The sequence below is a fragment of the Mytilus trossulus genome, chromosome 14 (assembly GCF_036588685.1).
Source record: "Mytilus trossulus isolate FHL-02 chromosome 14, PNRI_Mtr1.1.1.hap1, whole genome shotgun sequence".
Lineage (NCBI taxonomy): Eukaryota > Metazoa > Mollusca > Bivalvia > Mytilida > Mytilidae > Mytilus > Mytilus trossulus.
The window spans coordinates 31,716,338-31,735,334 of record NC_086386.1 but is presented as its reverse complement, the minus strand read 5'-3'; the positions used below and the strand labels follow the sequence as shown (position 1 = coordinate 31,735,334).

Below are 18,997 nucleotides of genomic sequence, written 5' to 3'. Positions count from 1 at the left end.
CATTTTTATGGTTATCTGTTATTCTTTTACTAATAGCAATAGGTCAACTAAATAAGTCTATATTTGGTGAACAGAATAATTGTAAGGTGTAAATGTCTGACAATTATCATTTTATGATGACCTCATTTTCATGGTTTTATTGGTCAAAGTTTTCCTGGTTAAGTTTATTTCTTCCATGTATAATAGGTCATCTATATTTAAAGCATATTTGTTGTTTGGAATGATTGTAGGATGTAAAAAACTATAAGCAGTATGTCAACCATAACTGATGTACCGGTATGTGAGAAAAATATTGAGAGACTTTGGTGTTCAATGTAAGTAAAAATAATAAGACCCTATTCTTTTTATAAACTACTATAAATTGATGGTCATTTCTAAAGATGAACTGCATTTAAGTAAACTCATGGCAGATACAAGAATTCAAATTTTGTACACCAAACATTGGTTTTGGTCTACAGAAGATTCATTAGTAACGCTTAAAAAAATATAAAAAGTCTAAATACCATTATAAGCCATATTGATTTGATAATTTGTACCATCAAATAATCCATAATCAAGATGATGCATGAATTCAGATAAATAGTGTAATGAAAATGGCTCTGATTTTAGGCATATCATTGAATGTATTACTATTGTATTTGTAATGGACTTATATTCAATGTGTACACAAGTTATATTTGTGGCTCAACATTAATTACATATGCTTTTTAAACAACAGACATAAATGAACTGTATGCATATCTGTGAAATCTATTTATTTCTCATGGAAAATATATGATGGGATAATTGTAACTTTGTTATTGAGAATTCATATTAAAGTACACCCCACCCCCTCTAAGTTTGTGATCATCTGGTAGACTATTAGAGAGTTTCTATATTAAATGGATTGATTAGATGGGTCTTTCATGGAGCTAGCACTTTATAAAATTTGACTTAATATGCTTAGGTATTGTATTCACAAATTGTCATATTATTTTTGTGCCTGTCCCATTCCAGGAGCCTGTAGTTCTGTGGTTGTCAATGATTTACGTCTGTCATATTTATTTTTTCGTAAAATGTTTTGTTGTAATTGAGGTCATTCATTTTCTCAATTGAATTAATTTATATTTTTCATGTCACTGCTTTTATAGCTGACTACTGTTTGTGTTTTTCTCATAATTGAAAGCTGCTTGGTTTCCTATAATTGCATGCATCTTCTTCATTTCAACTTTATTGGATAGTTGTATCATTTAAGGTCATACCTTTTATAGCTGACTATGTGGTATGGGCTTTGCTCACTGTTGAAGGCCCTATGATGACCTATAGATGTCAATGTCTGTGTCATTTTGGTCTTTTGTGGATAGTTGTCTCATCGGCAAGCATACCACATCTTCTTTTTTATATATCATTTAAAATTTTAAAGTCCACATACCACATCTCCTTATTAATTGTAGTGAGGAATATATATTTTTGTGTGAACAGTATCATAGAATATGACATTGCTTACAAAGAAAAAAAGCAAGAAAATAAACATATTTTAAAGCTATTTTATTATCTAGCCAATTGTCATCTAAACATATTTCCAATGGAAGAACTAGTCAAAATTATCACAGAAATAACAAACAAATGTCAAAGACATTGAACTCATATCAAAATACATATTACAAAAAATATACAATTGGTCTGTTTTAAAATATCAAATACATAAAAATCTAAAAATATTCTTATCACAGATACATACAGTGGTTTTACAAACCCAATAACATTCTTGATTATTAAACAAGAAACAACTGAAATCCATTGTTTTCATCTATGTAAGCTAGCAAAACAATACATTGAACTGCAAACAAAACTGTGATATTGATATTCCATAACAACAAGTATCTAATTAAATATAACAATATAAAGGGACATAACTAGAGAACTGTTAAAGTGACGCCACCGAAATTTGACCTTGACCTTATCTTTATGGTAATAAGCATTGTGCATAAGATTCTTAGTATTTGGTTAAAGGCAAACTCAAAAGAGAAAACACAAATTAAAAATTCAAACTTGAACTTAATCAATTTTTTTGTGGTATTATATGCTTTGTTTATAACTTTCATAACACATTTGATTGAGACAGACTAAAAGAAGGGGACTGAAACCAATTTCAAATTCTAACATGACGTCCTTCAAACGCTTTGAGTACACACCCGTGGTAAAATATGAATATATTGCATTGGCTGTTCCGATCGTACTCCCACGTCATATGGTTTTTTATGAATGAAGTACCCGACGTCATAGAATGATGACGTTATAATTTGAGCATTTTACGGTAAAATACACGCTTTTGATACCGAAAATCATCACAACAAGGAAACGTAAACAAACGATGCTAAAATGTGGTATTAGCCCATTTTTTTTTATATACATAGAAGACATATATAAGTAAGTTATCATTAAAATTCATTCAAATATATCTAAATAAGTTTTGTAAATAGTTTGAGCATGTCACTTATTCTGTTTGCTCCGTTCTTTTACGCCAATCTAAAAGTGCGTTAATTTATGGGAACGGCAAATAATGGCCTCCACCTAGAGCGCTTCGATCCAAAAAAAATGCCGTATTTGTCCTATTAGAATCGAAATAATTCATGGGGGCTTGAATATATCTAGATTTTACCACGGGTTGTCCCTTTATGCCGATATTTTACCCCTCGCTATCGCTCAGGGTAAAATATTTGTCATAAAGGGCCAACCCGTGGTAAAATAACGATATATTCAAGCCCCCATGAATTATTTCTTAAACATACAGACAGGTGGACATGCTAGGAAACACTAGATGCCCCTCTGCAGTCATGGCAGTAGAAGGGGCATTACAATATCATTAATATAATACTGTTATATGGTATATTCTTGCGTCCTTAAACTATGCTCTAATGACCAGCATAACGTACATAAGACTACAGTCATTGGTCAAAATACAAATTTCTGAATACTTTATAAAAGGGAAATTTCATTTTCATCTAATGAGGAAAAAGAGATGTTTCATATTGCGATGTATAAAGGTGGACATTTAAGTACAAAACAGCGAAAAATTAAATGTTGCCTCAACAGTTAGTGTGTAAATATTTGTATATTTGATAAGGCTTACAGGTATAAAATTTGACATAAACATTTTAAAAGTGCATATTCATTGTAAAATTTGTGGTAAGGCACTAGAATAAACTGTAATCAATCTATATATCTCTTTAAAAAAATATTAAAGGCAGAAAATACTTTCAATTATATATAATATTATGACAAAGGATTTTTCAAAGGAAAAATATCTGACCCTGATATCAATTGCTGTAGATATCAACTTTTCAAATTCTAGTCCAATAGTAATATTTTATACCAAATATATTTTAAAAGCATTGGTTTCTTGCATATAAAAGAAATTATGAAAAATCTTAAATGATATTGGATACACAGATAACAAAGGGTTGCTACAAACCAATCTGTTAATACACATTTATTAAAATAGTCAAAACTATCATTTTTTTATTAAGGCAAAATATATATTTTGGCTGATTTCCTATTCCATCCCATCCTTTTTTTTGCATAAACACTGCTTTTATGAACCCTTACAACTAACAAGTACAAAACCTCAAAAATATAAAACAAAAATAATTACAAAGAACTTATTTTCAGAACTTTTGGCAAATAAATAATAAGGCACTAAAACCCAAATAACAGAGAAAAACATTCTTCCAATAATGTGTAATATTTGTAAAACATAATAATTTCTTCAGATACACTGATAAAATTCACATTATTTATTCCAAAATAAAAACATATGAAGCAAACTGCTTTTTCAGGCTGATTGCATATTACTGGTTTTTTTTTAACCTAAAACCTTAGTTTGCATGATTTTCATTGGCTATCATGTTGTGCTTATCCTATTTCTATACATTTTAATACCAAATCTATTTATTTTCAACTTAACAATAAGTTGTGGTTATCTTAGAACTAATGTTAAAAGACCTCACACACACATATATATATGTTGTTTGTGCTCTAAAGACCCCTCTACCAAGAAATTTGTTTTGCATGCACACATATAAAAATTGTGGTTTTTATCCAACGCAATCACAGGTGTGAATGTTGTTTTCAATTTAGACTTGTATGTAAATATATATATAGTCACATCAAAGATTCAAACCAATTTTTATATGACTGAGTCAACTAATTAAAAATATCAAAATGACTTAGAGAAAATAAATCGATAACAAAATCTGTCTTAACAACTTTGTAAGTAACAACTGTAGAATTTCAAAAAAATTGCATATGAAATTTAAAATCTGCATAATTAATACATGAAACTAATCTAAAATGTATGTTACTATGGAAACCAATGATGAGGTATAGAAGGAGGCCATTCAGGATGCATTTGGAATTCTCCACGAGTTAATGTTGGATTGACGGCTTTTCTCATTGAAATCATATCATGCATCCGTCTTTGTCGTAATGATGTATTACTGCCAACTCTAGACGATGAAGGACTTCCCATCATTTTCTCACTTCTTATTTGCTGTAAAACTCTTTGAAGATTGGCGTTTTCTGAAAAAAGCATACAAATAACTAAATCCTTTGCATGCTTGTCTAATATTAATGCACAAATCTCTAGAAGCACAATCAAAATCTGAGGCATAATTTAAGTTGTTGAAATGTGCATAGTTAGTATAAATAAAATGAACAAAACCTGGCAACTTTTTAATTGTTCATAAAAGAGTGATTTTAGAATTAATGAAATACAAAATAATGATATGATTACACCAGGCTCATGAAACAACTCAATTTGTTCTTTTTTTCATTCCATTCGTTTTCAAACGTAATCAAGATATTTTTAACAAAAGTAATAATACTCTTAGATCTATCCCATTGTAATTTGATTTTCAAGCTATGACATTAGACCAAGATTATCATACTGTGACCAACAACTGAATATGAAATATAAAGATATGACAAAGAGTCTTTGAATTGTTTGTGATGACCTGCAAGGCATGATCTTGAATAAAATGCATGACACTCACTATTTTTGATAAGATTGGGTATTCTCTGTATCCCTATTTGTCCGCAATAAGGTGTACTGAATTATGGCTTGATATAAAACAGACTTTACCAAATGGCATGGTTAGAAAATAACAGACATGGGGGAAATCTACACATCATTTCTTGGGATGTATATAAACAAAGATTTTGTGTGATAGAGATTAAATTTGATATACTTTTTACAATATATGTTCCTTTTTTCTCCAAATATTTGAGCTCAAGTAAATTCTTTTCTCCAAACAATACATTTGTAAAATCTTATTTTTTTAAGATAAACTCTGTGATATATGGAATTTACCATTCCCATGGTGAGAAATATATAATTTGCATTCCACAGTGCAGGAAAGTAAAGCTGAATAATTTTAGTTGCTACCATAAATATTTTAACACTTTGACAATCAGTGTAATCCTTTTCATGCAAATGGTTGGAAAATTCATGCAAATGTAGATTTAAATTACTATAAGGTGGTCCGGATATGATATATCAACAACAAAACTTACCTGCTATTTTTATCTGGAAGGATTTTATGTTCTAATAATTTTTTGTACCATTCACATGACAATTAAATTTCTTACATTCTTCCTATCTATTTGATCATCTCAATGGGATTGATTTTCTCGCTTGAGCCGGTACGACGAAAGCCAGAAAAGCAATCGAGTTGAGATGACCAACTGGGCGATAATAACAAATACTAAGTTTTAAAAAGTTCACATCATGTTAAAACCCACAATTGCTGAGATGCAATGAAATAACAAATATAATTGATTTCAAGACCTTACTTTTTTTTTTACTTCTTAATAAACTGACTAGATGAAAAGAGGTTTAGACATGACCACAGTGAAACATTTTGTTGTAACATGGGGAATATTGTTATGTCAAATTGCTGTTTAAACAGGGAAATATCTTCTTATTTATAAGAAATCCCACAATAAACAAATATCAGCTGACAAGATGATTATGTTTCTAATGTTCTCTACATTCCTAAATTTTTTTGAAGATTTATTGAGTTATCTCCCCTTTTGAATAATGATTATTTTTCAGATCTTACTTAAAGATCATCCAGATTTGAGTAAGAATTTTTTAAATATATAAATAATTATTGACCATGTAACTAACAAGATGCACGGATAAACAGAGGTTTAATTGACCATCAATGGCTGACATCTTAGATTTGTTGCTATATACCTTTCAGGTGATACCTACATATTTTTTTTAATTTGAAACCAGTTTATACCAAAAAAAAAATTTGATTTTCATCTTCCAGTCTTTCACTTCTAAAATATCACCTTAAAGATATTCTATTATAATGAATTAAAAGATAAGTAGATAACTTATGATAATACAATGTACATGCCAATTCAAGGGGAGATAATTAAGTTTGATTTTACTAAAAGACAGTCAGATTTTAGAAATATTTTGGGAAATTTAAAATTAAGTATGTATGGCAAATTTTCTTCTCTGTCCCCCCTCACTAAGGAATGATTTCCACCATATTATACTAAATAAAAAAAAAAAGAATTATTCTTTTATAACTGAAAGAAAATAAATCTTCTTTTTTATTATTTACAGTGCTTTCTCAATTTTAAAGATTTCTTTTAACCTTTATCGACATAATGTAAGTGCAAAAATAAAGCCAATTTGGAAATGCATTTTACACAGAAATTTGTTCACCCTTGTTACATTGCCATTTCTATACATTTGTACAATTTTATGCAGTGATTTTTAAGCATAGAAAAGACACAGATGCTGAATACAAACCAGTAACTTTTGCATTTACTGAAATGTAAAGAAGTCAAACTTAGAATTACAAAATAATCGTTATTTGTTATTAAAAAAATATGAACTGTTTTTGATGTATGAGCCTACTGCACTGTATGTTTTTTTTCTCATTGTTAAAGGCTGTACGGTGGCCTATAATCTATTACATGTACATTGTACTTTGCTGAATAGTTGTCTCCCTATTTCTACATATTATTTAATGGCATCATATATTTACTTTATTGATGGTGCCATTATTATCACTATTTAATATGTAATGCCAATTTAAATGAGCAATTTAAAAATTTTGATAATGATTTTGGATAATTGTCCTTTATGTGACCTTTTGAACCTTCCATGATCATACAACATACCATTAGTACCAGCAAATTTCATCCATCTATGAAGTGAAGGTTGAGGTATAACTGCTGATGTTACTGCAGGCATTGGTGAAGTCTCTACTCGATCAGTCTGAATTATAGAAAAATTATCACATCTTTATAAGTAAATTTAAATGATGTCAGCATAAAACGTTTTTAGATACAGCTTGTGTCAAAATCAGAAAGTTTGGTGCCAAATTGGTCTTTAAATCAAAAATATTTCAAAATATCTTAGATATTCACATCTAAATGTTCAAGGATTTGTATAATGTATGCAAGTTCAAACAGAACTTATCGGGTTATAAATGTACCATTCATGGAATGACAGTAAATCCTGTAAAATGGTGAAATTATACAAAATCTTGCCTATTTTACATGCACAAGCTTCAAAAATTATATAGACCACAACTGTTGCTCAAAAACATATTTCCACACTAAGTTGATTTTTCTGTTTATCTATTCACAGGCAAAACATTATTTGCAACAGGAGTTTTATGTGCGCCATGTTAATTTAACCAAGATGTTCTAATACAATTATAGTTAGGCTGTTTTTGCTAGAAAATCTTACAACTCTTGCTAAGGACATCACTTTAGACATGTTACAGATACTCATAGCATATTCTAATTGCATCATCAAGGCTAGGCTAATGTAAATTTTGTAAAATTATTGCAATTGTTGTTAATGTGAAAAATGCAACTTATTGAGTATATTATAATAAAAAGAAATCATCTGTCATCTGATACACATATTTTGTATGCAGCTTTCTAAAAATCACAGCTATAAAACTTTTTTCTATTCTTTAAAAGAGTTACGTAATCACTTCAGGCAAGCTATTTTTTTATGAAAAACTAATTACCTTGTCATTTGGACACATTTCAGTTATTTGTAGTTGTATAAAACAGTAAAAGTTAAATCTACAGACACTTTTTACATGAATACACTGTATCAATTTTTAACTGAGAATTATAGTCTCTAGACCTAGAATGTTTTTCATGGTTTAAATGTTTTGCCCATCGAGACTATGCTTGAATAACCCTTTCCAAATACTTACCCATGTTGGTGGGTCAACTTTGGTTTCTCTTTTGAGGTCTTCCAATGCATTTATGAGTTTGTCTTTCTCTTCCCTGGCTATAAAATAAATAATGCATTTCTATTACTGTGAAAGTACTTTAGTTCGTGGGTATCAATTTTCGTGGTTTGAGCAATATTTACATGTTCGTGGGTTTTTAAATTCGTGGATTTCAAATTTCTAAAAAAAAAGAAATTTAAAATTTGAAGCTATTAGAAACGAAGGTTACAAAATGTCTGGATTGAAGGAAATTGCAAAGTAAACATTGACTCCTGTAAATCGTAGTAATAACAGTAATTAGCTCATCATAAAGTGATCAACAGATTTAAGACCATCAAAGGTGTTAATTAGGCCATAAACATGTCACCTAAAGAGACAGTAACATAACAAATGTTATAAACGTATCTTGAAATGTCAAATAATTCTTATCAAAATCAAGCCTAAGCATGAATTTATTATTTCCCATATATGTTCGAGAACTATGATGATATAAAAATGAACACTTTATCATACTAGCATAACAAAACCGGAAATCTGACTTTCATCGATCAAAAAAGTTTTTATGATAATTAAAAGATAAAAAGTTGTACAGTTTAGGTAATTAAAGATTAAATGGGTATAATCCCGTTTGTAGTTGTAGTTATGTGACTGCTTTTAAAGTATTCTCAGATTTGGCGTCATTCAATATATTATCTAGATCATATCAGTAGTAAAACCTACGGATCAGGATCTTTCCATATCTTGATTTGGACAATGGTTGTTTTATTTCGTTGGACACTTAAATTCGTGGATCAAGTCACCCACGAAAACCACGAAAATTGGTACCCCACGAATAAAAGTACTTTCACAGTATTAAAATTTAAAGGATAAACTCAGTAGATAATCATGATAATATGTATGTAGTATTGACAGATTTTTTTTAGATTTCAAAGACCTACAATATAAGCAAACATATCAAGTCCTTAATAGATTATTTTGAGTTAATGAAATTGAAAAGATTAATATTTTTATATACCTATGTTTGAATTCAGAATTTTTTTTTTTTAATTTTTTTTACAGGGTCTTGGTGGCCAAGTGGTCTAAGTACGTAGTTACTACTGTAATCACTAGCCAGTCAACAATGAGGTTTTGTGCTCAAACCTCACTCTTGTGAGTGCACTTGACTCCAATCTTAATTGACTTGGATTGACAGCTTCCTATCCAAGGTCAGTGGTTTCTCTGGGCACTCTGGCTTCCTCCACCAATAAAAACTAGCCTAAAAAAAGTAGACCAAAGGCGGAACCTAAAAGTGGCATTAAAACACCAAAAATCACAATTAAATCTTTTTTTAATTAGATCGCATCCATTTCATACAAGTTAAAAGAGACAATAGCAGTTGATATGTTAATATTTAAGATCAGTTATCATTTGTAAGAATTTAAATAATGAATTACTTTTATCATCAGCCACTTTCATCCAAGCCTCTGCAGCAGACACATCTTCTGGTTCAAACTCTTCCCTTACACCCTGAAAAATAAAAGTGTCATGATTAAAAAACAAAAAAATATGATTATAAAACAAAAAATTGCAAGAAAGTAGAAAATATGATGATGTGATATATGATTGCCAATGAGACAACTCGCCACAAGAGACCAAATGACACAGAAATTTACTCTAATTATAGGTCACTGTATAGCCTTCAACAATGAGTAAAACAATTAAAATGATGTGCATAGTCAGCTATAAAAGGCCTTGAAATGAAATATGTAAAACAATTCCAATTTCAACATGTTTTAATGAACACAAGAAACTCCAAAAATCATGATTTGTATAAAATAATCTGATAGAACCCAATGCTAATATGTAAGTCTATGTTTTTTTTCATCTGGAAATAATAGGAGTTCAGCAAGTCTGCTTATAAGGTTTATTTAAGATTCTCTAAAAATTTCATTGAAATTAAATCAACTGTTTGAGACTAGGTCCAAACAATAAGTTTCAATGGATGGACCAACTCATTTACCAACACAAGGATCACTACATACTGCAGTTTCAGTTAAGTTAGAGCTATAAATATCAGAAGTAAGATAACTCACCATTGGGTCTTTATACTGGTTCATCCGACCGTGCGAGGGCTGAAAGGCCAGTCAAGGTCGTTAAACACTTCCATATATATACTGGTTCATAGCTGGTGAACTTTGTCTGGCTACAAACTTTTGTCTGATCTGCCTTCTGTCCATTTGCATAAATATCAAGTAAGATAACTCACCATTGGGTCTTTATACTGGTTCATAGCTGGTGAACTTTGTCTAGCTACAAACTTTTGTCTGATCTGCCTTCTGTCCATTTGCATAAATATCAAGTAAGATAACTCACCATTGGGTCTTTATACTGGTTCATAGCTGGTGAACTTTGTCTAGCTACAAACTTTTGTCTGGTCTGCCTTCTGTCCATTTGCATAAATATCAAGTAAGATAACTCACCATTGGGGGTTTATACTGGTTCATAGCTGGTGAACTTTGTCTGGCTACAAACTTTTGTCTGATCTGCCTTCTGTCCATTTGCATAAATATCAAGTAAGATAACTCACCATTGGGTCTTTATACTGGTTCATAGCTGGTGAACTTTGTCTGGCTACAAACTTTTGTCTGATCTGCCTTCTATCCTTTGCATAAATATCAAGTAAGATAACTCACCATTGGGTCTTTATACTGGTTCATAGCTGGTGAACTTTGTCTGGCTACAAACTTTTGTCTGATCTGCCTTCTGTCCATTTGCATAAACATCAAGTAAGATAACTCACCATTGGGTCTTTATACTGGTTCATAGCTGGTGAACTTTGTCTGGCTACAAACTTTTGTCTGATCTGCCTTCTGTCCATTTGCATAAATATCAAGTAAGATAACTCACCATTGGGTCTTTATACTGGTTCATAGCTGGTGAACTTTGTCTAGCTACAAACTTTTGTCTGATCTGCCTTCTGTCCATTTGATCTTCATATGGCATGAGAGCATCAACTGTAATTACAAAACTGTATCTGTATGCATAATTTATAAACTATATATTTCGTTCTTATTTTGTACTGTTATACCACTGTTCCAGGTTAGGGGAAGGGTTGGGAACCTGCTAACATGTTTAACCCCGCCACATTATATATGTATGTTCCTGTCCCGAGTCAGGAGCCTGTAATTCAGTGGGTGTCATTTGTTTATGTGTTACATATTTGTTTTAATTCATTTTTTAAAATAAATAAGGCTGTTAGTTTTCTCGTTTGAATTGTTTTACATTGTCTTATCTGGGCCTTTTATAGCTGACTATGCGGTATGGGCTTTGCTCATTGTTGAAGGCGGTATGGTGACCTATATACTTAATGCCTGTGTCATTTTGTTCTTTTGTGGACAGGTTGTCTCATTGGCAATCATACCACATCTTCTTTTTTATAAAAGCTACATGTCCCATTATCAAAAATATTTCAATTTTACCTCTGTAAACATCTTTATTCATTGAAGCATCTGGATTGTGATACCCTGGTATATAGTGAAGTCTATTGGTCAGGAACACTCTGAAACACAATTATATCATGTATGTGTATTATATATTATGAATAACATAAGATTCTAGATGAAGATAATATCAAAATGTTACATCTACCTAGACGATCTTATTAACTTTCCACCAACTTTCCACAAGAGACCACCCACATGACACAGAAATTAACAACTATAGGTCATTGGTTGGTCTTCAACAATGAACAAAGCCTATACCCGCATACCAGTCAGTCAGATATATTAAAGGCCATGAAATGACAATGTAAAACAATTCAAACAAGAAAACTAACGGCTTCATTTATGTACAAAAATTGTCATACCCTACTCTGACAGTCTGACATTGTCTGAAATTTGAATTAAGGGAGTTAATATGATGTCATATCAAATAATTAAATACAATGTAAATTCTATATAAAAAGTATTTTCCTTTGATTTGCATAGTAGAATATTGGAATACAAATGAATGCATATATTTTTATGATATTTTTTTACAATTTTTATAATTCTAGTCAGTCAATTTATGTAAACATATAAACAAATGAACTTCTGAATCCTTATAGCATGTTTTAAAATTTGTACACCAAGCTAATTTGTAAACTTAATAAAAACAAGAGTGCACACACTGAAATGTCTCCCCTTCTTTACTAATCCTTGATACTATCTTGATAGACCTAAATATAAAGCTTTATTACAAATGTCACATAAACTCAACATTAACCAGCAACCAAGAAAATGAAACATTGATCAATGAACCATGAAAATGAGGTCAAGGTCAGATGAACCATGCCAGGCAGACATGTACAGCTAACAACTCTTCAATAAAACAAATATAGTTGACTTATTGCTTATAAATAAAGAAAAACAGAGCAAAACACAAACACTTAAAACTTAGCAATGGACCGTGAAAATGAGGTCAAGGTCAAATAAAACCTGTGTAACGGACATAAAAATCATAAAATATTTCCATACACCAAATATAGTTGACCTAAGGCATAAAGTATTAGAAAAATAGACCAAAACTTAAAAAACTTAACTTTGACCACTGAACCATGAAAATGAGGTCAAGGTCAGAAGACACCTGTCAACTAATCATGTACACCTTACAATCATTCCATACACCAATTATAGAATACCTATTGCATATAGTATAAGAAAAACAGACCAAAACACAAAAACTTAACTATAAGTTATAATAACCACTGAACCATGAAAATGAGGTCAAGGTCAAATGACACCTGCCAGTTGGACATGTACACCTTACAGTCCTTCCATACACCAAATATACTAGACCTATTGCTTATAGTATCTGAGATATGGACTTGACCACCAAAACTTAACCTTGTTCACTGATCCATGAAATGAGGTCGAGGTCAAGTGAAAACGGTCTGACAGGCATGAGGACCTTGCAAGGTACGCACATACCAAATATAGTTATCCAATAACTTATAATAAGAGAGAATTTAACATTACAAAAAATCTGAACTTTTTTTTCAAGTAGTCACTGAACCATGAAAATGAGGCCAAGGACATTGGACATGTGACTGACGGAAAGTTCGTAACATGAGGCATCTATATACAAAGTATGAAGCATCCAGGTCTTCTACCTTCTAAAATATAAAGCTTTTAAGAAGTGAGCTAACACCGCCACCACATCACTATCCCTATGTCGAGCTTTCTGCAACAAAAGATGCAGGCTCGACAAAAATGACCTTAGTGAAATTCAGAATTTTACTAATTGCCTAAGCATTCTAAGGGACTGTTTTCCTGTTTTCTGCTTCAAACTGAAATGCATGAATTAAGTGTAATGCAATAGAAAACTGAAAGTTGAAAATGATTTTTCTCTAGAGCTCAAGAAATCAATTAAATGCTTAAACATAATTCTAATTAAGAAATATCAATAATGCATTTAACATGTTTAATATAAATCAGTGTTATAAGTGCATATGTCTTTAATCATGCAGCATAAAGCTGTTTAAAATTAGTTTCATATCCTTATTGATTCAAATTGTGTTTATAAAGCATAATACTCAGTACAATGTATTATATGGATGATTTAGATCCATTCAAATCTTACATATCAGTTATTAAAAACTTAGATGATCAACTATTTTAAGGGTGATTGGATTTTTATAAACATATCATTTGATCTCCTTGTTTATAGGTTTTAAAATATTACATGGTGTTTTTGTTTTATTGTCAGAAATTTAAACTCAACAAAGATGGTCATAAACGATAAATAGTTTATTGTGGATATTAAAGTAGGGTTAGCACATGTTTAAATCAGGTATTGTTTTACTACAGGTACATGTAGTAAACATGTAAGGTTTATGTAATTTAGGATGCAATATTGTGTTGGATTTTAGAGACCACTTCAATAACATAATTGATAAATAATTATTTTTTCTTCTTAATAAAGGATTCCATATCAAAATATTTAATACTGCAGCAATTGTTTGTACGTGGTCTATAGAAATTGTTGTAAACTCTGAAATTTAACTTTACTGTTTTTGGTTTACAAAAAATTAAATCAAATAAATACTACTGTTATAAAATTACCTTTTGGGGCCCTTATCAAGTTCTTTTCTCTCTCATAAAAACCTTACTCACAATAAAAAGAAGATAACTGATAGTTGTGCCTAGGTCAAAGGTTTCTTGAAACATTAACTTAATTCTTAACTCCTTAACATTTTTCATTTAATCATGTATGAATTCAATGTTTAGTCTCTATTATAATATTCTGTGCTGCGCACAACACTTTATATTTCAAAGAAGATAGCACATTTTCAATAGAATGTACTGGGCAATGCTGGAATTATTTTTGATTCTGGAGTTTGCTTAATTCCTTGTGTTTGAAATTTTTGATAAATTCCCATTAATTCTGTATCATAATACATAAATTGACTGACTTTTTAAAAGACTAATCAAAATTGTTAAAAAGTATTTAAAAAGATAAATGACAAGTCATATATTCATTATCGTTCCTGTATTCTGCTATATATGCAGATCAAAGGAAATTATTTATTTGGTTGCAGTGTAAAGATGTTGAAGACAATACTAAGTAATTAGAATTTATTACGTAATAGGGCTGTCCACGGTTAGTTCGGCCATATTGGATAGGGGCAGATTTTTTTGAAAAAGGTGGAAATAGTATGAAAGTATGGGAAATCATATGCATCTTTCCAAGCAACTGCTCTGTTTTAATGATGTTTTCCCGTATTTTGCACACCATTTTTACCTTCATTATGAAAATCTGCCCCTATCCAATATGGCCAAACTAACCATGAAGAGCCCTATAAAAAAGTTTCCAAAAATAGTTTCAAAGTTTTATAATTGTTTTGCAGTCACCCTGGCTAAATCATTTTAGTAAATTACCGACTTTCGACTCCAGTTCATATCAATTTTCGACAGGTTACCTACATTGTACAAGTACATCATCCTGGCAATACAAATATTCGGCTATTTAATTTTTAACAAACTTTAACACATGTTTTTTTTAATATAGATTAGACCAGCCTTGGTAAAAATTCCTGTTTAAACAGTTTTACCCTATTAAGTTTTGGGGCCCTAAATTACAGCTTGCTGTTCAGTGTGAGCCTAGCTATAGGCTCTGTGTTGAAGACCGTATCTTGACCTATAACGGTTTACTATTATAAATTGTGACTGGGATGGAGAGTTGCCTCATAGCACATCTTCCAATATTTATCTGTTGATCAACTGTAAAAATAATGAACATTCTGCAATAAATAATATCGCCATGCACGTAGCTACGTCTACGTCAAAACGCCCGGGCGTACACTTGAATTTCGATAAAAAAAATATTTTAATCGAAAGAAAATAAAGAGAACTTGTAAGAAGCACATCAGTTTTATAATTCTTTCTTCATTGGGTTGTAATTGCGGATCAACCTTACTTTTCAGCCAAATTGTATCATATTATATATTCGTTTATTTTCTGTCGAGTCTGAATCTATACTATGAGTTCTATACTCATTTCCCTTTTGTTTAATGCACTTCATCATCTTCGGAGATTCGTTTTGTCGAGCCTATGACATATTCATAACGCCAAAGCAAGACATAGAAATCCTTAATTTCGTCGGAAGTGTCAATATTTAGGTTTAGTATGTTCAACCTTTTTTTAAATAACAATTACTTTGCCAAACCTTTGTGAAATTTTACGTAAGTTGAACAGAAACTGTTTGTGATCAAACGATTAAACTGACTGAGAGCATAATATTGTTTATGCAGTTAATTTTCCCCGTGTTTAAAATTTATGGACAAAATTAATAGGCACTAATAGTTTTAGTCTGGGGTTATTTTTTACACAACAAATTCTTTGTCAAATCGAATTCGACAAAAATTTAGCTGAATGCAAGCATTTTTTAATATTTTGGTTTGAAGCAAAGTTTTGAAAGTGAATTTAAATTTGTTTCATTCATTTTTCAGTCATTGTCAGTATGATACTGACAGACTATATATATATATATGGCTTTTTTTTTTTTAAATTAGAAATGCATAAACCAAAGTTTGTCACGAAACTTTGGCTGAAACTAATATTCCAGATCAAGAAAAATTATCCTGTAATGAACTGATAAATGTATTCTCTTTTTGCGGGGAAATCGGCCAGACGGGAACCAGGGTTCCACAGAATCATTTACAATATTAAGTACATTATTGTATTGCACCTGAACAGAATAAATATAAGTACATAAGAGAACATGAACATATCTGAAGATTTATTTTTACATGTTCATTTACAAATTTGGACACAATTTTTTTTTGTCGTGTGCTTTACCACCACGGCTTTTTTTAAACATATTTTAAAGTTACTGGTTTTGACATTTTATCTAAATCTAATTACCATTATATTTCCAATTAACAAAATGAATAATTTAAAATAACTAATAAACCATTTAGAATCTATGTATGTTGCGACTGATGAGTTTTAATGAATAAATGATTTGTATCCATTCTCGATAACTCGTTAGTTTCTGGCGATTTAGCTCCCTAACTCTAACCCACTACCAGCAATTGTTTGAAATGGACCTGTTTCGGGTCCTCGGGTCCCTTGCCAAAGTTTGGGGTACACGTAAAAATGACCTAGCTACGCCACTGATCGCATAGACATGATAAATAATGATAAGAAATCATAATATCTCATAAATAATTATAATTTATAAGAAATCATACCACAGGAAAAAAATGATTAACAAATTAATGTTTGAATTGAGAATAAATATATTAAATTTTGCATTCGTCATAATTAACTTACTGACGTGGATGTGGCTTGTTTCGTCGACATCTGGATGAAGGACGTGATTGTGTTGCTTCATCTAAGAATTTCCCTTCAAAGTGTGAATTGTAAGTTGTTGGATGGCGTGCTTGAGCTGACCAAATACGAGTTGCTTCATTTCTGATATTCAACAATTCATTTTGATCTGGACCTGGATTATTGTACAATGCAAACTCCCTCAGTTTAGCCTTGTCAAGAGGCAAAGTTGCAGTTTTTGCCCTTCTCAAATTAGTAACAGGGTTTCCATAGCCCGGGAGAATATGACCCGTAGCCATTGTTTACTTTTAGTTGTTTCTGTTTTTTACGGCATGAACAATTTTATGTATAAATACTAACTTAATATTAACAAAATTTTCAGTAGAAAACCTGTGTTTACGCGCACCAAGCAACAAGATAAAACCGGAAGCGGATGTCATGCAGAATCCTATTTCCGGATGGAAATTACTGTCAAGTTATTTTTTAATTTTTGGTGAATTTTAGATGAAGTTTAGTGGAATCACATCTTATCTGTGAAGAAGTAATCATTCTTTTTGTCATTCACATTCTTGTCAAGCTCGAAGAATAAATCACAATGTAATTAAAAAAAAATGAAGTGGGAGGGTGAAGTTGCTGCAGTTTGTTTATGCTAAGATGGTAGGAGGTACCATTGAGGGGTTGCGATCCCGGATTTCCGTATCCCGCTTTCATTATGTACGAAAGCAATTCTCATTTTTTGGTCATTTCCCCGGTCCTGCTAGACCTCATTTCCCAAAATTGTCAATCGAGCGTCACGCTTAGACCCCAATGAGTATTATGAGACTTGCATGATAGATACATTTAGATGATGAATTAACAGGTATCAAGTCCTTTTTCTCCCAAAAGCAATTACATCCTAACGTTCACACCACACAAGTATGACTCCTTGGTCCGTTTGCACCCTTTGATTCATTCCTGGGTGGCAATTATGGCAAAAGTCAATATTTTATTCGCACAAATTATATTTACATAAATGGCAAGGACTTATATACGTCCCTGATAAATGGTTATGTCATACAAAATAAAGACAATAAACTGACAATAGTTAAATTGATTATAATTATATTAGAGTGGCCGTGGTATTCTCAGCGAGGAATAAAAAGGCTATAATATCAACAGTTAACACATTATTAATGTTAATGAACAATTAAAAAAAAGAACACAAACAAAAATTAGGTTGCAAATTAAAAGAAAAACAATTTATACAGACATGACAGATGTTCTCAATAAAAAACAATCATTAATATACTTTATGGGGATTTTTATAATAACTTGTAGACTACTATTTAAAAGTACAGTCAAATGCTTGAGTGTTATAGTGGACTGCAATTTAATAAAATTGAAATTAAGATTTTTTTAATTTTTTTTTTAACAACATAAATAAATATTTATTTCAAATATTGGCTTGTAACAATATCATTCAGGAGTCCAAGCACCTCCTGATTTTCCCTGTTACAATCCACTAATCACTCAGGGTAGTGATTAGTTGCAAAATACATACATTACATATTACAGTTTTACATCATATATAATATATTAGATAATATCACTTAATCACATAATATGACTATTCATATGTTTTCTAATAGTTGCTTAAACATTACTTTTAATTTTCAAACATACTCTTCTATTGAACTAATTGAGAAAAATTGAGAAAACATTGACATTTTTTGTCTTTTGATCTGATATGTAGTAGGCTTTGTAAATTGAAAACCCCACAATTGTTAAAAAATAGTTTTAAGTCAAAATATTCTTCATCTGAAGTTTTATATCCAAATACTAAGTGTCTTAGTTTTATCTTCAAAGATATTTTACTGTTCTTTAAAACTTCATTTATTTTATTCCAAAAAAGTTTTAAATACGGACACTGTATAAAGAAGTGATCATAATCTTCTTCTTGTGTACAAA

The 18,997-nt window shown here is 30.8% G+C and overlaps 1 protein-coding gene across 2 annotated transcripts; it reads right to left on the bottom strand.

Annotated features, from left to right (window-relative positions):
• Window positions 1-3,594: 3,594 nt before the first annotated feature.
• LOC134697377 (uncharacterized) lies at window positions 3,595-17,481 on the bottom strand. Of its 2 annotated transcripts, XM_063559633.1 has the most exons (8): window positions 17,054-17,481; window positions 11,720-11,799; window positions 11,148-11,254; window positions 9,695-9,767; window positions 8,244-8,320; window positions 7,186-7,282; window positions 6,812-6,829; window positions 3,595-4,560 (listed from the first exon to the last, which is right to left on the bottom strand). In XM_063559633.1, the coding sequence occupies exons 1-8, from the start codon at window positions 17,347-17,349 to the stop codon at window positions 4,343-4,345; spliced, it is 966 nt and encodes a 321-aa protein (XP_063415703.1). In that variant the 5' UTR covers window positions 17,350-17,481; the 3' UTR covers window positions 3,595-4,342. The 2 variants fall into 2 exon arrangements, with proteins under 2 accessions (XP_063415703.1, XP_063415704.1); XM_063559634.1 differs by lacking the exon at window positions 6,812-6,829 and having other exon boundaries at window positions 17,054-17,480.
• Between the last annotated feature and the right edge of the window lie 1,516 nt (window positions 17,482-18,997).

Coding starts and splice junctions, on each gene's coding strand:
- LOC134697377 (XM_063559633.1), bottom strand. CDS start 17,349: ATGGCTACGGGTCATATTCTCCCGGGCTATGGAAACCCTGTTACTAAT. Junction 11,255..11,719: donor GAATAAAGATGTTTACAGAG/GTAAAATTGAAA, acceptor TTGTAATTACAG/TTGATGCTCTCATGCCATAT. Junction 9,768..11,147: donor ACCAGTATAAAGACCCAATG/GTGAGTTATCTT, acceptor TTTATTTTTCAG/GGTGTAAGGGAAGAGTTTGA.